Here is a 15,793-nt window from a genome sequence, read left to right on the forward strand (position 1 = left end):
AGAGATTTTATAGTATCTTGGATATTATATATTGAGAACAGCACACGGAAAATCTGGTTACTTTCTAAAAATGTAGAATTTCACATAGAAGATAATGAGCCAAGCACAGTGGAACTGTGTACTGCTGTGACACTAGGAGGCTGGCTGAACATCAGTCCGTGGCTCTTCTCTGTTTAGCAGCGTAGACCTAGGGTGTGTTCTCTGTCTATGCAAATGCACCGTATGAGTAGTGGCTGTACAAATTATCCCCGTGTCATGTTCTGGAGCAGTCACGAGAGAGGAAAAACCATAGTACAGTTTCTTTCCTTGCTGAGGTTGTGGTAACTGTGGTGGTTTTAGTTAGATTGATTTTAGATTTTAGATTTTAGTGATTTAACTGCCTGCTAGAGACTGCTGGCCAGTACATCTCACAGAAATCACCAAAAACTTCTAGATTTTGGCAAGCTTCTTGTCTACGTCTGTGTTCTCCTAAGAGAAGTTCTCTTGTAAACTACTTACCACAGCAAAATGACTTTTTTTTTTTTAAATAGCCACAGGTCTGTCCTCATCAGGACTCAGGACTGCCTCCTTAGCCTGGCACGTCCGTAGCTCTGCTGGGACGTTACCCTTTACTGTCCCCCTGCGTGGCAGCGGTGTGCCAGGGGCTGGTGCCAGTCTGGCTAACCTTCCCCTTGTGCTCGAGGGTGAGGGGACAGAATCCATCAGTTCCAGGCCGACAGCCGTCCCCCTAAGCATTCCCTGTCTTGTAGCAAGTGTTTCAGGTGTCCTTTAGGATCTTCCTCGCTCCTTCCAATGTTTGCCTTTAAAAAGTCACAAATTCCCTTTTCATCGTGATGGGAAGCTGTTGTGTTGCTCTGCTCCTGGAAGCGTCTGTCAAAGCCATGGCATACCAAAGGATGCTAGCTGGGCCGGTCTCTCGGCTTTTCACATGCTGCAACCTGGCACAGAGTGAATGCTTTTACCCTGCAAAGACCACTAACCTCCATCACTGGCAGTGGACAGATATCTTGTAATTGCTCAGTTCAGTCTGGCTTTTGCAGATTTCTGCACTGAAGACTTTCTTACTCCTACGAAACTGCTGATCCAGGATTTTTTCCAGTTGATAGGGGTTTAATGATACCTCTCTCCTCCCAGTCACCTTCCAAATTTGGAAGTTCTTTTTTTAGTGGCTTCACCAGAGTGTTAGTATTCTCATGGGCTGCCCATGGGAATGTGCTTCTAATTTTAGTTTGTCCTCTAGATGTCTGTCTCCTTTAAATACATCCAACTTCTCATTACAGCCACGCTGGGCCAAGCGTGGCCCTCTGCTCCTGATACTTGTATATTGAAGATGTTCTGCTATTGTATTGCAATCAAATCCACAGCTTCTGCTCTTGTGCTGCACAGCAGGGAATAGCACTCATGCGTATCAGCAATCGTATCATCCAAGTAGTGCTTTTTAATTAATTTATTTGTTGTGCATTTATTTACCAGGTGACCTTGAGAGTTATTTAATTGTATTCCATCAATTATACTTGGTCTAATATTGATGAGGTTACTGCTAGGATTCTGTTGAATTTGGCTCTACAGCCTTGCTGGGAAATAATTTGTTGGTGATCTGAAGTCATAATTGCAGCAAGTCATAATGGCTTGCAGCTATCTCCTGTAGGATATATATTTTGGGAGTCACTGGATGTGCTAAGTAAGAGGAATATTCAGAGAGATGCTTGAACTGCAACTGTAGTCTGGTTTTGTGAATACAGACTGGCTTCCAGCTCGCTGTTGCAGCTTCCCTTCCATCCAAGTTTATGTGGGTTTTCACTGAGCTAATTACAATCTTACAAATGCTCCCGTGGGACAGGACAAACTCTCTAATTTCCATTTATTGTGAGACTGTGATTAAAAGACAATGGCAGTTTCTCATCATAAGCCTCAAGTTTGTCATCTATTAAGTTAATATGCATTCCCTGCTTTTTGTAAAACAAACCCTTTCAATCATTTGGGATCATCGTTCACTTGTAAACTTGCACGTTAGGAAAATGATAGTAATTTATAGTTGTCTTCAGTTCTGGTAGCATGACTTACTCTGATAGTTAATTGATAGAGGGGGAAGCCACATTCACTCAGAAAATAATACAGATGGTTTTGAGCCCAGCCCAGTGATAGAGATGGAGTGGGATTGTTATGGAAACACCCTGTCTTGGTATAGTACTTTGAATCTCTCAGTCTCACGCTCTGTTAAGTTACTGAAAGCTTCTACTGCTTATACGTTGTCTTGATTAACTGCAGAAGCATTTGGTTTTCTAGGCTACGGCAAATTTTTATTCACTATGTTTGATGCTGTATGGATGTCGGCAGCATCTTACAGATAGCTAGAAATAAGAGGCTAATTACGTAACCTTATTTTTTTTTCCTTGAGACTTTTCAGACAGTCTGCTTTTTCAGATCTGTAGTGAGTATAAGAAACAGGCTTCTTTGCATCTTCACTGTAACCTGTGGCGTAGCGTAAAGATGCCTAGGCTTGCTTTTTGGTTTTGCTGATGTCAAAGAGCAGGTTAAATAAGTCAATTATTTATTGATACAATTAAACTAATAGAGGTGCACAGACCAGCTTGTTTAAAGTCAGTTTGGATATCTCTACACCATGTTCCCGTTTGCACTAAAGAAATGCCCTAGGAAACATGCTGTAGCTATAACAATTACAAATGAAAATATTTATCTGTAATTGTTGTGTGCTAAATCATGCCCTGCTAAGAGAGGGGGGAGTAGCAGCAGAAATCCTTCTGCAAAGTCAATAATCTTTGGAAACGGCTTGAACTAGTCAGTGTTAGCTAGAAGCCTCCCTTTCTGTGCTGCTGGCTCTGTGGGAAGCTCTAGCCCGGCCGCTTGTTCGGAGGAGGTAAGCTCTTCCACCTGCCGTAGCCTATTGCCGTTTTGTGTACCAACACAGCACAATGCTCAGTTAAAACAGGATAAATTAATGCTATAGTTTTATGTTCATATTTAGCAAAGAAGCGTGAGCCTATCTGCTCCCCGACTGCATACGTTCAGGGAGTTTTCACTGCGTAGTAACCAATATATTGTCATGAGAAACTAATCAGGTCCTAATAAAACCTCTGTAATTTTCTTTTCACAATAACTCTTTTCACAATAGTTACGGCCTCCTCAGAAAACTGATGGAAGAAAAAATGTAGTCCCTACATTTCCCCTGTTGCTACTGTAAAGAAGCTCTTGCATAAAGGATGGGTAATCTCCAGTCTGAGGGGACATCTGACTTTTATATACAGCAAACTGCAATGGTATGCATTGCTGCAGTGGTATGCTGGGTTGATCATATTGCTCCCATGCAGGATATTCAGGCCTGATATTTGTGAAAGAGGACACCAAGGACAGAGATGTGATTATAATTATCCTTTAGGACTGTTGCATCCATTTCAGGTCTTTTTCCTCAAAGCTGGTAACACAAAATTTGAGGACCCGATCCTATGAAAGTGGCTTCAGCCTTATTTTCATGCACAGATATAAAAAAAGCTATCAGATAAAAGCACAGAGAGGTTAAATTTACAGTGGTACTGTGTAACATAAGAAAGTAATAGATTCATTCCCCAAAATGTAGACTGTGAAATGAGAATAGGGCAAAAAGATGTTTTCTTTTGCCTTGGTTCACTTGGAAGACGTTATTTTAATTCACATTTTGTGAATGAAAAGGTCATCTTATAGAAACGTTTAGACAGGCTTCACCATCTACAAAGAAAAAGTATAACTGTGATGAAGCAGTCCACAGAGCTGAAAGATGTAGCCGAGTAGGCATAAACTGCAAGAAAATGTATGTAGCAAGATATACTAACAGTTGCAAAACCCGACAAGGTAGGAGCGTTCTGTTTGCATTTGGTCCTTTGCTGACGTGAGAGGTGCAGGAACGGCTGCGTTGGATCGGATCAGGGTAGCTGTGGGGGCCTGGGAAGGACTGTGGAGATGCACGTAACGAGATTTCCCCCGAATACTTCCCTGGTCTCCAATAATGGCAGGCCAGAGCTTCCTCAGGAAATGAAAGCTTGTCTGTATTTTAGTACCAGCGTGGGTCTCTTCTATGAAGTTGACTTTATTGTCCTAGAACGAACTTTTTTGCCAGAGCAGGTCCGTGGCCTGCAAATGCTGCCGTCACTTCAGAATACAGCATTTTCTGATCTCCGAGGGCTACTGCGCATTAGAATAATATACAGCATAATCAAGAAATAATTTAGAGATAATGCTGAGTTGGTATCTTAGCTTTTTTTTATTATTTATTGTTTTAATTTGGGAAAATACTTGTATCACCGTTTTAATGCCATATTCTGATATTTAGTATTGCAATCAAAATTGGATTCAAAATTAGAGTCTGTCTTAGTGCCTGGAGTAGAGGATAAGTGATTCGGTTGTCTTGTTACCGAACTAAATAAATAGTCATTAAGTTCCAGATGCCCTCAAAAGGTGGTACCTGTTGTGATTAAGTGAATTGGTGTGCACTGCTGGTGGTCGTAGTGCATGAAGATAGTTGTGTGTAGGTCTCCAGAAAACGAGCTCAGATCTGTTTGTCTAATGTTTATAACCGCTTCACTAGAAAGTGTGACTACGTTTATAACGTAATTCATGAGTTCTAAACTTCCCTGTCTTATAGAGAAGATAATGATACAATCCGTGATCTTCACTGCAAATCTGGAATATTTCCAGATCACACTGATTTCTGTTGTCCACAAAGCTAATGATTAAATACGTTTAATCTTTCATGAGGGACTGGCAGTAGGAGTTGCATTTGATGTAACACTTCCAGCACAACGGTACTTAATGTTAAGCTTACCACGCAGGGAGTGGAATTTTAGGTCTATCTGCATATAAAAGCTGCCCCAACTTAATCAAAAGCTGATTTATTTTTAAACTGCTGTAGCTATTTTTTTGTGGCCATCTACTGTTCTGTCAACTGGGAAACTGTTTCCGTTTAAATTAGCTGATATTTTGTTTTAAGCTGAATTAAAAGAGTATAAACTTTGGGTTTATGCCGACATAATAACGTAAACTAGAGCGTTTTTCTCTTGCGGGCAAAGGTCTTCACAAGTAGTATTTGTAATACTCGCTCCACAGTCTCCAGTGAGAAACAAGGGGAAATAAAGTTTCTTTGTCTATTCTGTTGTCATCTTCCCACTGAGAGGGATGGCAAGAATTCCCCAAGACAACTTGATTTGAAAACAAGTTACAGCTTTAAAGGCTAAAGAGAAAATACAGTAAACCAACTAAATCCTGGGGTTTGTCAGAACTAAGGTTTGGACCGGTTTATGAATGGAAGGGGATGGGGCTATTTTAATTTCTCTTCCCGGCTGATGGGGGTAAGAGGGGCGATGCCGCCCGGCAGCGGGGCTGGGGTGTTCCTGCCTGGGGAGCGGGCGGCTCTCGCGTCAGCCGCTGTCCTCCTGCTGGGAGAACCGGGGGAGCTGAAAGAGTGTTGAGGTCTCTTTTGGCTCTCTGTGATCCATTCGTGCCTTGTAATAAGAGGAATATTAGAGTTTCCGTTTTAAAGGTTATTTATTCCAGCTTGAGGTAGAATGGACTTTATAGTTACTTATTGTTTACAAGGTCTTAAGTGTAATTTTTGTGAAAAGGTAAAGCACGGTAGCAGCTTTTTCTGAACGTCTGTATTTTCAGGAGATCAACATGACAGTAATGATAATTTTGACATATATATGCATATATTGAAAAACTACATTCAACCTATTCTATGCACAGTGTCTAACATATATTAACATATATTTAAGGCCAGAGCTTAGGAGGCACTTTGTACCCCCATCCCCACAACAGTCAAGAGCAGGAGGAGCGTTCCTCGCACATTGCGCTGTTACCTGCTTAACTTGTTAAATCTCAAAAGTCATTTGTTCCCAAGGACAGACACACAGCCTTCCTATTCAAAGTGCCGCGTGGCTTGGCTGTCGCTTCCTCGTCTCGAAGATTTGCCTTGCCCGAAGGGGAGAAGGACCCCAGCATGTTTTCATTTCGGAGATCGGTCGGGGAGCAGTTTCACGTGGATGTCAGGCGGCAGGTCCTGCGAGGTCTTCCTTTCTGCCCCCATGTACAACGCTCAGGTCAGAAGCACACAGTCCACGCCTGGAAATGGGACCATTACAGAGCATTTGCTCCGACGTTTCCTTGGTGCTGGAAAGGGATGCTTCATGCTGGGCTCAGGGACCAGCTTTTTGGCAGAGGGAAACGAAGCTCGGAGTCCAGCTTCCCCAGCTCAGCAGCCTACAGGGAGGTTTTTTCCCCTGGTTCACACTCCACAGTTGGCAGTGGGGATGTCACTGGGAGCTGAATGAGGCAATTCCAGTGCGCTTGTGTTTTCTGTCCCCTAACACAGTAATGTTTTAGCAGTAAAATTTGTTTTCTTTTGTTTTTCTCTCCAAAAGCATGTTCTTGTTTGGGAAGTATTGCAGGAAATGGAAAGTTTCCAAAGTTTAGCCTCATGGAAATATGTTTCCAGTTCTTTGTTATAGCTGGAAATGAAATCTGCTGGGATTCCTTCATCACGAGTGTCACGGATTTGTTTCTGTAGGGATAATTAGTCTTCCTTATTTACTTTAAAAAGCCAATTTGCAGAGCAGTTTTTTATCTCTAGGATGAACAATGTGATATAAAAACATATATCTGCGTGCATGATTATCGCTTACATTAGAAGCTACTGTGGAAGATTATTTAACAGACTTATTGCCCTATGGGTCGTTGTGAGCTGCTTTATACAGAAATCAGAGCAGAGATCATTTTTATGAAGGTAGCGGGTCAAACTGCAATTGTATAGATGTTCTTCTGAGTGACTTTAGGGGGTTTTCAAAGATGCGAACGTCCGAGTCGTCATCTCCTTTGGCTCACTGCAGAGCTACAGCCTCGTGTAACTGTGTAAACGGGATAGGGGTGATAGAGGGACGTTGCCAGTTGGCCGACGGCTCTCTTAGCTGTGGAACCCACTGGAATACTAGAATATAAAAGTACAACAGGAAAAATGGGTTTGCATGCAAAATTTCCTTTTTTTTTTTTTCCCCAACAGATGCAGTCCATATGGAAAGGACTTCTGCAAATGTTTACATGAGTTTCTTTATTTGTATGAGCATATTTGTTACAGATTTTTGTTCTGGTCAGGTTCTTAAAGTGGTTAAGTGCCTTGGTACAATGAAGTGGAATACTTTCTGTGGCCATTTTTATCACAGCTGGAGAGGGAGTGAAATCCTTAATAATTAAGGTTTGCATGCCATTAAATAGCAAAAGACCAGCTTGCTCTTTGTGACATTACATGATCATTTATTAGATTCCTCACAAATGTAGTTCGTTTACAAAGATCTTCTTTACCAAACTGTACTGATTGTATTCCACCAAAGTGACTGGGACGCTCTTCTAAATGGGTTCAAGAAAGTTTTTCAGTTTCATTTTTTTTCCTCCATAATATAGCTGCTTGGCACAGAAAATGCGTGTTTTGTCAAAAATCTGAAAATACTTCCGTCAACAAAATGAACGTTTGTATTTTAAATCAGTATTGGCTTTTGGTTTGGGATTTTTTTTTTTTTTTTTTTTTTCATTTTTGTAGACTGAAAGTTATTTTTTAGTGTTATTAGTAAACTGAAAAATTCTATGCATCTTGGGGGAAGAAGTGGGGCAGTAAAATGAAAAATCCTATGCATCTTGGGGGGCAGGAATGTCAAGTTTTCAGTCAGCCTTCGGAGAGAGAGGGGTGCATAATGTTTATTGGAGCTTGACTAATTCAATTAGGGTGAATTTGCATGCAATTTCTAACAGCAAGATGGCAATTTAGAGTGTGTTTAATATATTCATCAGACTATAGAGCTGGTTCTTCAACCCTGCTGCATTTCCATAGTGTTACAAAGTAGACGTAGTATAATGATCTGAAAGATAATGGTGGGGAGAATAGCTTCATGCTTTAGTTATCTCCCGCTCCCGGAATGACCTGTTTTAAAACTTTAAGGCCCTCGTTCTCCTAAAGCATTGAGAGACCAAAATCCAATGACTGTGTATATAAATACTACGTTTTCAGTATTCCCCTTGGTCAAATCAATGGTTCAGATTAATTATAAATATGCTTTGTTAGGATAGTTATATAGGAGTGGTCACTGAATTCAATTGCATACAAGAACTGGATTATTGCTCAGTTATTAAAAAAAATTCTGTATGTGACAAATATCAGTAAAGATCATCTTTTATCTTTTCTTACTTCTGTAAGCTACCACAGTTCTAATCAACTTTCAAATGAAGAATTTTACTGTTACCTTGAATACACAGTCATCCCCTTTTGATTTTACTTGATGGTCTTTACTCTGATAAAGTAATTAATATGCTTTTAAAATTTAAAAAAAAAGGTAAAATGGAAAAATTTTAGGAAATTTAGCTATAGTAAGTGCTGCTACTGACTGAAAGAATTTGGCCTAGTTTTCTGAAAGTGATTGTTACTAAAGGTGCCTTAAATACAGTGCTAATTGCTTTGAAAACATCATCTAAAGCTGCTTGGTGCATGCCTTGCTCCGTTAGGAGAGGTTCTAGTGGAGAAGGTGACATTTATTTTCTGTGGTACTTCTTGAGTCATGCCACAGGATTACAATTTTCTGCTTTCCTTTTTATTTAAAATATTTAAAGTAGAGTGACTTTGTTTTCATAAGCTGATGCTTTTAAATACCTTGGGGCCTCCTCCTCATGAAAGGGGAGCATCTAAAAAATAAACAAACATACTCCTCTGAGTGGTCCTTGTATAAATTGTTTAGATTTCCGTGTTTAATGTGTTTTAAGAGAGGAAAGCCAAGAAGGGAGGCTGTGTCCTGCCCAATTATTACAACCCCCCAGTATCCCATTTTGGAGACGTGTAGGTCCTACGTATTATTTATATGGATCTGTTTTCAATGTTGGCCAGCACTGTAAATATTAAAAGGGACATAGCCTGATTTTCACAATTGGGCAATTCTGTCTGAGGTTTTATTTTCTCGTGATGCATCCGGAGTCTAGCTGCAGGCTTTCTTCTACCACATTTACATTTGGCAAAAGTATCTTATCAAAAAGATACAGAACTCTGTCTTTCCAGCAGGGATTAATAGACTCTTTTGCTTGTCTAATTAGGATGTGAGATTCTGCGCGTTGAGTGGATTTTGTTCGGTTTTTCATTTGATCTTTTCCATCACTTCAGTTTCTTGAATTGCTAAAATTCTGTACGTCACTTCATAATGAATTTTGGCAATCGATGAGCTGCCTAACCATTGTGGCAATTTCATCATCGCTGGTCTATAAAAAAGACTTGCTTTAACATGAGAACTAGGCCCTTCTTTTAGAAAAATTAAGCAAATTACATTCCCTCCATTAAAGTATGCTGTGTTGTTTTCCGACCCTGTTAGTTTTAATTAATATAATATCTCTATGTTACAGCTTGTCCTTTTATTAGTTCACACTCCATGAAATTCTTGTGTAGATTGTCATTATTCCTCTTCTTAACGTGGTCCGATGAATGCTAAAATGGTTAAAAAATGTTAATGCTTAAAGCATCAACACTGGCGGCAGAGCCATCAGTTTGGTCTTCGCAAAAATTTGTGTCAGGCTTTCTTCTAATCCGTGCAGCTATCCTCATAAGGCTTAATCTGGTGACATTTGTAAGGCTTTTTGTGGCGTTGTAAAAAATCTTGTTAAACTTACAAAATCAGGGCTTTAACTGCAAAGAGGAATTAGCTTAACCTGAAATACAGCATTTCTAGTAAACGACATGATTATATATTTAATGAAGACATAAAGATACAGGTGTACGTTTTAGTACTCTGTTCTTTTTTGAAACAACTATACCATTTTGCTGTTTTCATATATGAATAATTAAAGGTGTGTAACTCCAGCTGTTCCTTTTAACTTCAAGGATATAGGATGCGATTCCACAGTACTCCTCTGTGCGTGTGTGCACACAGAAATGCACACACGCCTGTGTTACGGTGCAGTGAAAAGCAACAAAAATCTGTTGGTTAAAGAAAAAAGGGTCAGAGTTACTACAGCTACTCTCCCTGGAGCCTGCTAATACAGAGTGATATGGTTTGGACTACCTGTTTACTTTTTTTTTTAATTAGTTAATTTTATTTGGGATGTTTACTTTTTAACAGCCAGATTTCTGATGTTTAGGCAGAATCGGTTTCTGTCTTTTAAGTTTTGTTAGCACTTAGTGCCCAAAGCACGCGTCGAAGCTAGACCTGAGGGTCTGTCTGTGCTTACACATCGCTGGTTAAGACTTGAGAAGCTGCTTGGGTTTTTTTAGGGTGTTTAGTAGCTCGGTGAGCCTCCTCTGATCACAAAACATACTTTTTCTAAAGCATTCTTCCTTTTTTCTCTCTCCCTGACGTTTCCCACAGCACGTATCTTACAGTGTATTGATGACCTGTTTAAACTGTCAGTCTTCATCCAGCGGGAATGAAGCCAGAGTCTCATCATGCCAAAAGAGTTGGTAATTTGAGGCCACCTGCTTTGACATCAGTACCTGGATTTACTTAGTCACACTTCAAAATTTGGTCTTTTATCCGCTTTGGCAAATAATTTTTTATTTCCTGTGTAGCAAGAATCTTTTACCAAAGTTAACAGTTCGGCAAACTGACTGCTAAGCGTGCATTAGACTTGAGGAGTTTTAATGAAGGCAGTGAATGTAAATATTCCTGGCATTTAATCAGAATACAGAAGTTTATTGTGTGAGGGCCTTGATGGGGGAGGGTTTTGGTCACAAATGAGTATTTTTAGCATATATGGCATTTTGTTCATACTAGTTAACACTTGCTGTTACAGTGCCTTGGGGACAAAAGCAGTCTTTCCAAATATTAAATTGCCTAATTATTTTTCCTGTCATTTTGCATTATACCGGTACATATACAGTACAGATGCAGATTAATAAGATTTTTTTCTGAAGTTGTTGACCCTAAATAACCATGAATTTGCACTGTAATAAAAAGTTGTTTATGTTTTGGATGAATTTGGAAGCTATATAGCTTTGGTTCACTGTTGCTGAATATAGACCTGTTAATAGCATACGCAGCACTGCTGACTTGCATAAAGTCATGTAATGATAGTAAGTATTACAGTATTCCGCTCGTGTATTTAACAGCATGGGGGAGGATTACTTTCTTAGATACGCAAAGCATTACTCTATGTTTAATGTCTTTCAGAAATCAGCTGCCCTTGAGCATTGCTACTGTACTAATCTTCCCAGATTAGCCTCTAAATATTTCAGATTGTTAGGTAATGGCTCTTATTAATATTTGCAAAGTTCTTTCTACCGTAACTGAGCAGCTTTATTATAGAGGGCCCCAGGCTTTCATGGTCTCAGAAGAAGAGTATTGTGTATGAGGAAGTATAAGCGTAAGGAGCAATTTCAGCTTTAACGGTACTGCCTAAATTTCTGCCTCTGAGCTCCTGAAATGTGAGCAGGGGGAAAAGGACACTTCCCTGCACGCTGAGGAGCATTGCTCATCACCCCTGGCGAGAGCCAAGTGCTGCTCTGTGACTTGGGCATCCCTCATCTCGTGGCTCAGCAGACGACGGAGGACCTCTGCTCCACGCAGCTGCCGACTCTGTTTCTCTCCGTACAGGGGATGTGTCTGCATGGTCTCTTCTGTGGTCATGTATCAGCTTTCAGCTGCCTGACGTAGACGCTGGACGTTGGTCTGTTAACGGTAGCAGAGATTCAGTGCCGAGAACCGGAGTATTTATCCAGCTTTCTTACGAGGTTTGACTGATATTTATAATTGGTTGTTTTCAAAGAAGTATCTAAGCTGCACAAAAGAGGAGCTGTAGCCACAGCAGTAACTACAGCACAGACTTAAGCAGGGTTGTTTTGTATTGAGTTTAATGTCTGGAGGCTATAGTCGTGACCGTGTTATGCACCACCGATTTAAGGAGTTTGGTTGCTCAGCAGAGATTATTTGTACCAGCATCAAAAGAGAGGAGGTGGTGACAGTGATGGAAAAATGTGGAGCACTGAGGTAGAGAGAAGGAGGTTGCAGTGAAGATGGTTGTTTTTGAAGGAAGCAGATGTCTGATCGGTGCAAACAGCAGCACTCCTGAGCAGTGGTGCGCAAGCTTTTGCATCCGTAGCTCTGCTCCCATATGCAGTTTTGTGTTTATCATGTTCAGCCTGGGATCCCAAGCGTGTTTAGCTTGGGATCTAGACTAAAAGCTAGAGGATGAATTTTGACTTTGGTCTCAGTTCTCGGCACTGCTGTAATGACTCCTGCGCTGGCATCCGTGCGAGTTTCTGATGAAGTTCTAGCAGTAGCTTTATTTTCCTTCCCTCATCACCTCGGTTTATTTAGTAGAACAGGAAAGATGACAAAGGGTGGCTTTGCAGGAAGATCTGAGTCCTAACAGTGCTAAGCCACCGCAGATCTCCCACTTCTCAGCCAAGCAGTTTTGCTGAGTGCGAGGCATTCTTTGTCAGAGACGAGAGAGCAGAAAATGCTTATAGACGAGTGTTTGGAAATAGGAAATTGAGTGGTTCAGATATTACCAGAAACCATACCTGGTTATACCTTTTCAGTGACTGAGGTTTTTTCAGTTTTTGTTTTACCTCTTTATTTTCAAATGCAACAGCTTATCCCATACCTAGTGGCAGGCAGATACCAATTCATAGAAAAGGCAGGATTAAATTAAGTCATTACAGTAAGTTCCTTCCATTAAGTAATTAAGTTCATTTCTTTAAGCTGTTTTTTTTTTCCTAATAAGAGTGATCTGCATAAGATCTGCATAAATACTTTAATACACTTTTGGAAGTGAACATGGAGGGAAAGCACATCTGTCCCTTTTTCACTCTTCTGGCAGGAAGGCAGGAAGTTGGAAGAAATAATTTGCATATTTCAGCAAATACGACACGCTTTTGTGAGTTTCAAACCCATTTTACACCTGTACTACTGACGAATGAGCCCGGTAACTTCCTAACAGTGCACTAATTCGAGACACCTAGCTTCACAGAGTTACCGGATTAATGCTTCTGCGAGTCCATAGATCTTAATCTTTAGCACCAAAGGGAAAATGAGTGACTTTAACTACACTGCCATTAACCACGTTATCCCTCTCCATGCTCCGTTAATAAACGCGAGGAATGGGATTGCATGGAAAGAGTCGTCCCTAATGAGCGGCACTCCGGCAGTTCGACACCTCCGTGCACGTTTGTGCAGCCACTGTGCTGAGCATGGACCGTAACGTCTGCTTGACGTTCAGTCTTCTCAAATACTTTGTCTTTGTTATGTGAACTAATTCAGATACCAGATTTATCAAAACTATCACTTGAGCAGTTTCACAAAAATAAATGTTTTAGGCAATAGTTTTAGATACGATTAGATATCTTTATTCTGAAGAATTTTTATCTGACTTTATCTGCTGTTTGACTTGTCTCCTTACTTGGAAGAATTTGATTCTCATTGAAAGTATGTGCAATACTATTATTTTGAATTTTTTTCTTTAAAGGCAGAAAGTCAGAAAGGAGATAATAAGGTTGCTTGGCCATTATATCAAGCTGTTTTCTGTGGAACAGACACAAAATACTATAGTTCAGCACAAGAAGTCAAATAAAGGAGATCATTTTACTTTTCAAGCTGACTGGAGCTTGCCCACGCTAATGGCTCAATACAAAGCTATAGGAGTTCTCCCTTAAATTATGATCATGATTATCGCAGAGTGGTGATTGGAAAGTATTTCAGATGCAAATCAGTGCTGAAGCCAAAGGGATATTCCTGATCTTTTGTGGGCTTATAGTATATTTGCAAAAGAAAGAGCTGTGTGCTCCCTGGATTCCCATCGGACGTTTCAAGTGGTTTGCTGAAGAGCAGCAACTTTGTTGTCAAAGGTTGTTGAACACCTTCTCTGTAACCCACGGGAGGAGAATGACCGTAGTGCTACAGCAGGCAGGAGGGAAAAAATAATTCCTCTTGTGTCCCTTCCGCCATATAATGTGTTTGTTCATGACCGCACTCGTGAAACAACTCCAATTCATAATGATCAGGTCTACCTGTAATCTTTTGAAAAAAGAAAAATGGAACTGTTTCTACCAATGAATGCTTTTTGTGTCTCCAGAGAAACAGGAATTGCAGTGTGGGTTACTGATGGGAGTTCTTCTGTTGGATGAATAATCTTTGTAATTGCTGCCTTTTGGCTTGTCGTGCCTGAATCCCGCCTGAGACGTGTGTGTCAAGAACTACATATGCTTGCAGTGAATACACGACTACTTTTTGTAGTGAATCACCTCTTACACTTTGTGAATTGCTTCTCAAATTGTCATCACGACATCCCTTGTCTGTCCCGGTGAAAGGCCGAGTTGCAGGCAGGATGCATAGCAAAGCCTGGCCGTGCCGGACTTGGCTCTGTGCTCTCGTGCCCCCTTTGCTCCGCGCTCCCAGGCTGCCTTGTCTTCTCCATAGATTCCTCTCCTTTGCCCATGCTTATTTGGGATTTTCGCATAGCAGATGTACTGGCATAAAACTGTATCTGAACTGACCGAAGAAGCCAACATAAGCACTTGCCAAAAGGCAGTTTTGATCTTCCCTGGCTGCCTCAGCCTCTTTTCCTTTCCAGAGACAATCAGGGGCATGTGATCCTGATTCAGACAAGGATTTGTCCTGTCTCACTTCTATGAGTCAGACATTTGGGAGCAAAGAAAAAGAAAGAATGTGATCCTTAAAGAAGCTATCCCCACGGACATGTCAGACTAGAGTTTGGCTAGTAAGGAAATAGCCTCACCAGGCTGAGAAAAAACCTCGTCCATCATCTCAAATGGCAATGCTTTTCTAGTCAGAAGGGAGCTATGGTTCTGCGGTGACACTGAACGGAGAAGCCCTCTCCCCAGAGCTTAGTGACAGGGGTATGACAGATGCCTCTATCCAAGATCAAATGTGTATTCTCGGCTCTAGTTTTGATATGCTGTGTGCTGGTGGGCAAGATATTTATCTCCTCTGATATAGTAGGAATAAGCTACTCTTCTGTATGGAGCTGCTGATATCTATACGTAATAGCTGTAATAGTGTGTCTTTCGCAGTCTGTATAAATACGAAGTATTTATCGCAGGCTTAAATGTAGATATCCCTAGCAGTACAAGTGGTAGACAGAAAAAAAAAGGGGGGGGGGGAGAGAAAGGAGTTTTTTACTGCCTTGAACCAAAGGCAGTGAAATGCAGCTTATTCTTCTCCTATGACTTTGTCCCTTCAGGGTCACAGTTTTAAAACTGTGCTGTAATGACTGTAGGTTCATGTTGACTTCATTCTTACCTAGGAGATGACTTTCTCATAAATGTGTGTAAGAAAGTCACTCTGTGTTTAAAAAATACAGCAGTAATTAAAGAATACAGTCCTTTGCTTCAGCTGGTTGCTAGCAAATCCACGCTGGAGCAGTAGGAAGAGTGAACCATGAAAACTGAGTAAGTATGTGTATGAATGTTGACTGTTTTGTAGCCACAAGCTGAAGCCAAGACTGTCTGGTTTTAATACCAAAGTAATATTTTAAAGGTGGATTTCATTTGTAAATTTTAAAATTTAATACTTTGTTTCAATTCTCTAAAGACGTTTCAAAAATCTGGGTTGTTTTACATGCTTCAGAGCTCTTTGGAAGCAGTTGGCAGCAAATATTCTGCCTCACCAGGAGTATTCGGTAGTTCTCAATATCCGTACGTGATATGGGAAATTGAATATGAAGGCTTCTGCCTGTCTGAATATAATGCTGTTAGCGAGCAGCGAGGAGAGGAATGCTGCTTTGAATCCAAAAAAAGTGTTCACAGAAAAGCCATGCTTTGAGTTCT

At 40.6% G+C, this 15,793-nt stretch overlaps 1 protein-coding gene across 7 annotated transcripts in view; it reads left to right on the plus strand.

The window, feature by feature from the left end:
- Positions 1–15,793, plus strand: part of CAMK2D (calcium/calmodulin dependent protein kinase II delta) — a 163,581-nt gene that overhangs the window by 76,898 nt on the left and 70,890 nt on the right. For 3 of the 7 annotated variants that reach the window (XM_072861735.1, XM_072861737.1, XM_072861736.1), the window contains exon 1: positions 14,851–14,932. The exons of 3 other annotated variants lie outside the window; for them this stretch is intronic. In XM_072861735.1, coding sequence (XP_072717836.1) covers positions 14,866–14,932 — 67 coding nt within the window. In that variant the 5' untranslated portion in view covers positions 14,851–14,865. Of the gene's footprint in view, positions 1–14,850; positions 14,933–15,393; positions 15,416–15,793 lie in introns of those variants that run through there. One more of the 7 variants, XM_072861742.1, reaches the window with a different exon arrangement.

This window comes from Ciconia boyciana, chromosome 5 (genome assembly GCF_034638445.1).
Source record: "Ciconia boyciana chromosome 5, ASM3463844v1, whole genome shotgun sequence".
NCBI lineage: Eukaryota > Metazoa > Chordata > Aves > Ciconiiformes > Ciconiidae > Ciconia > Ciconia boyciana.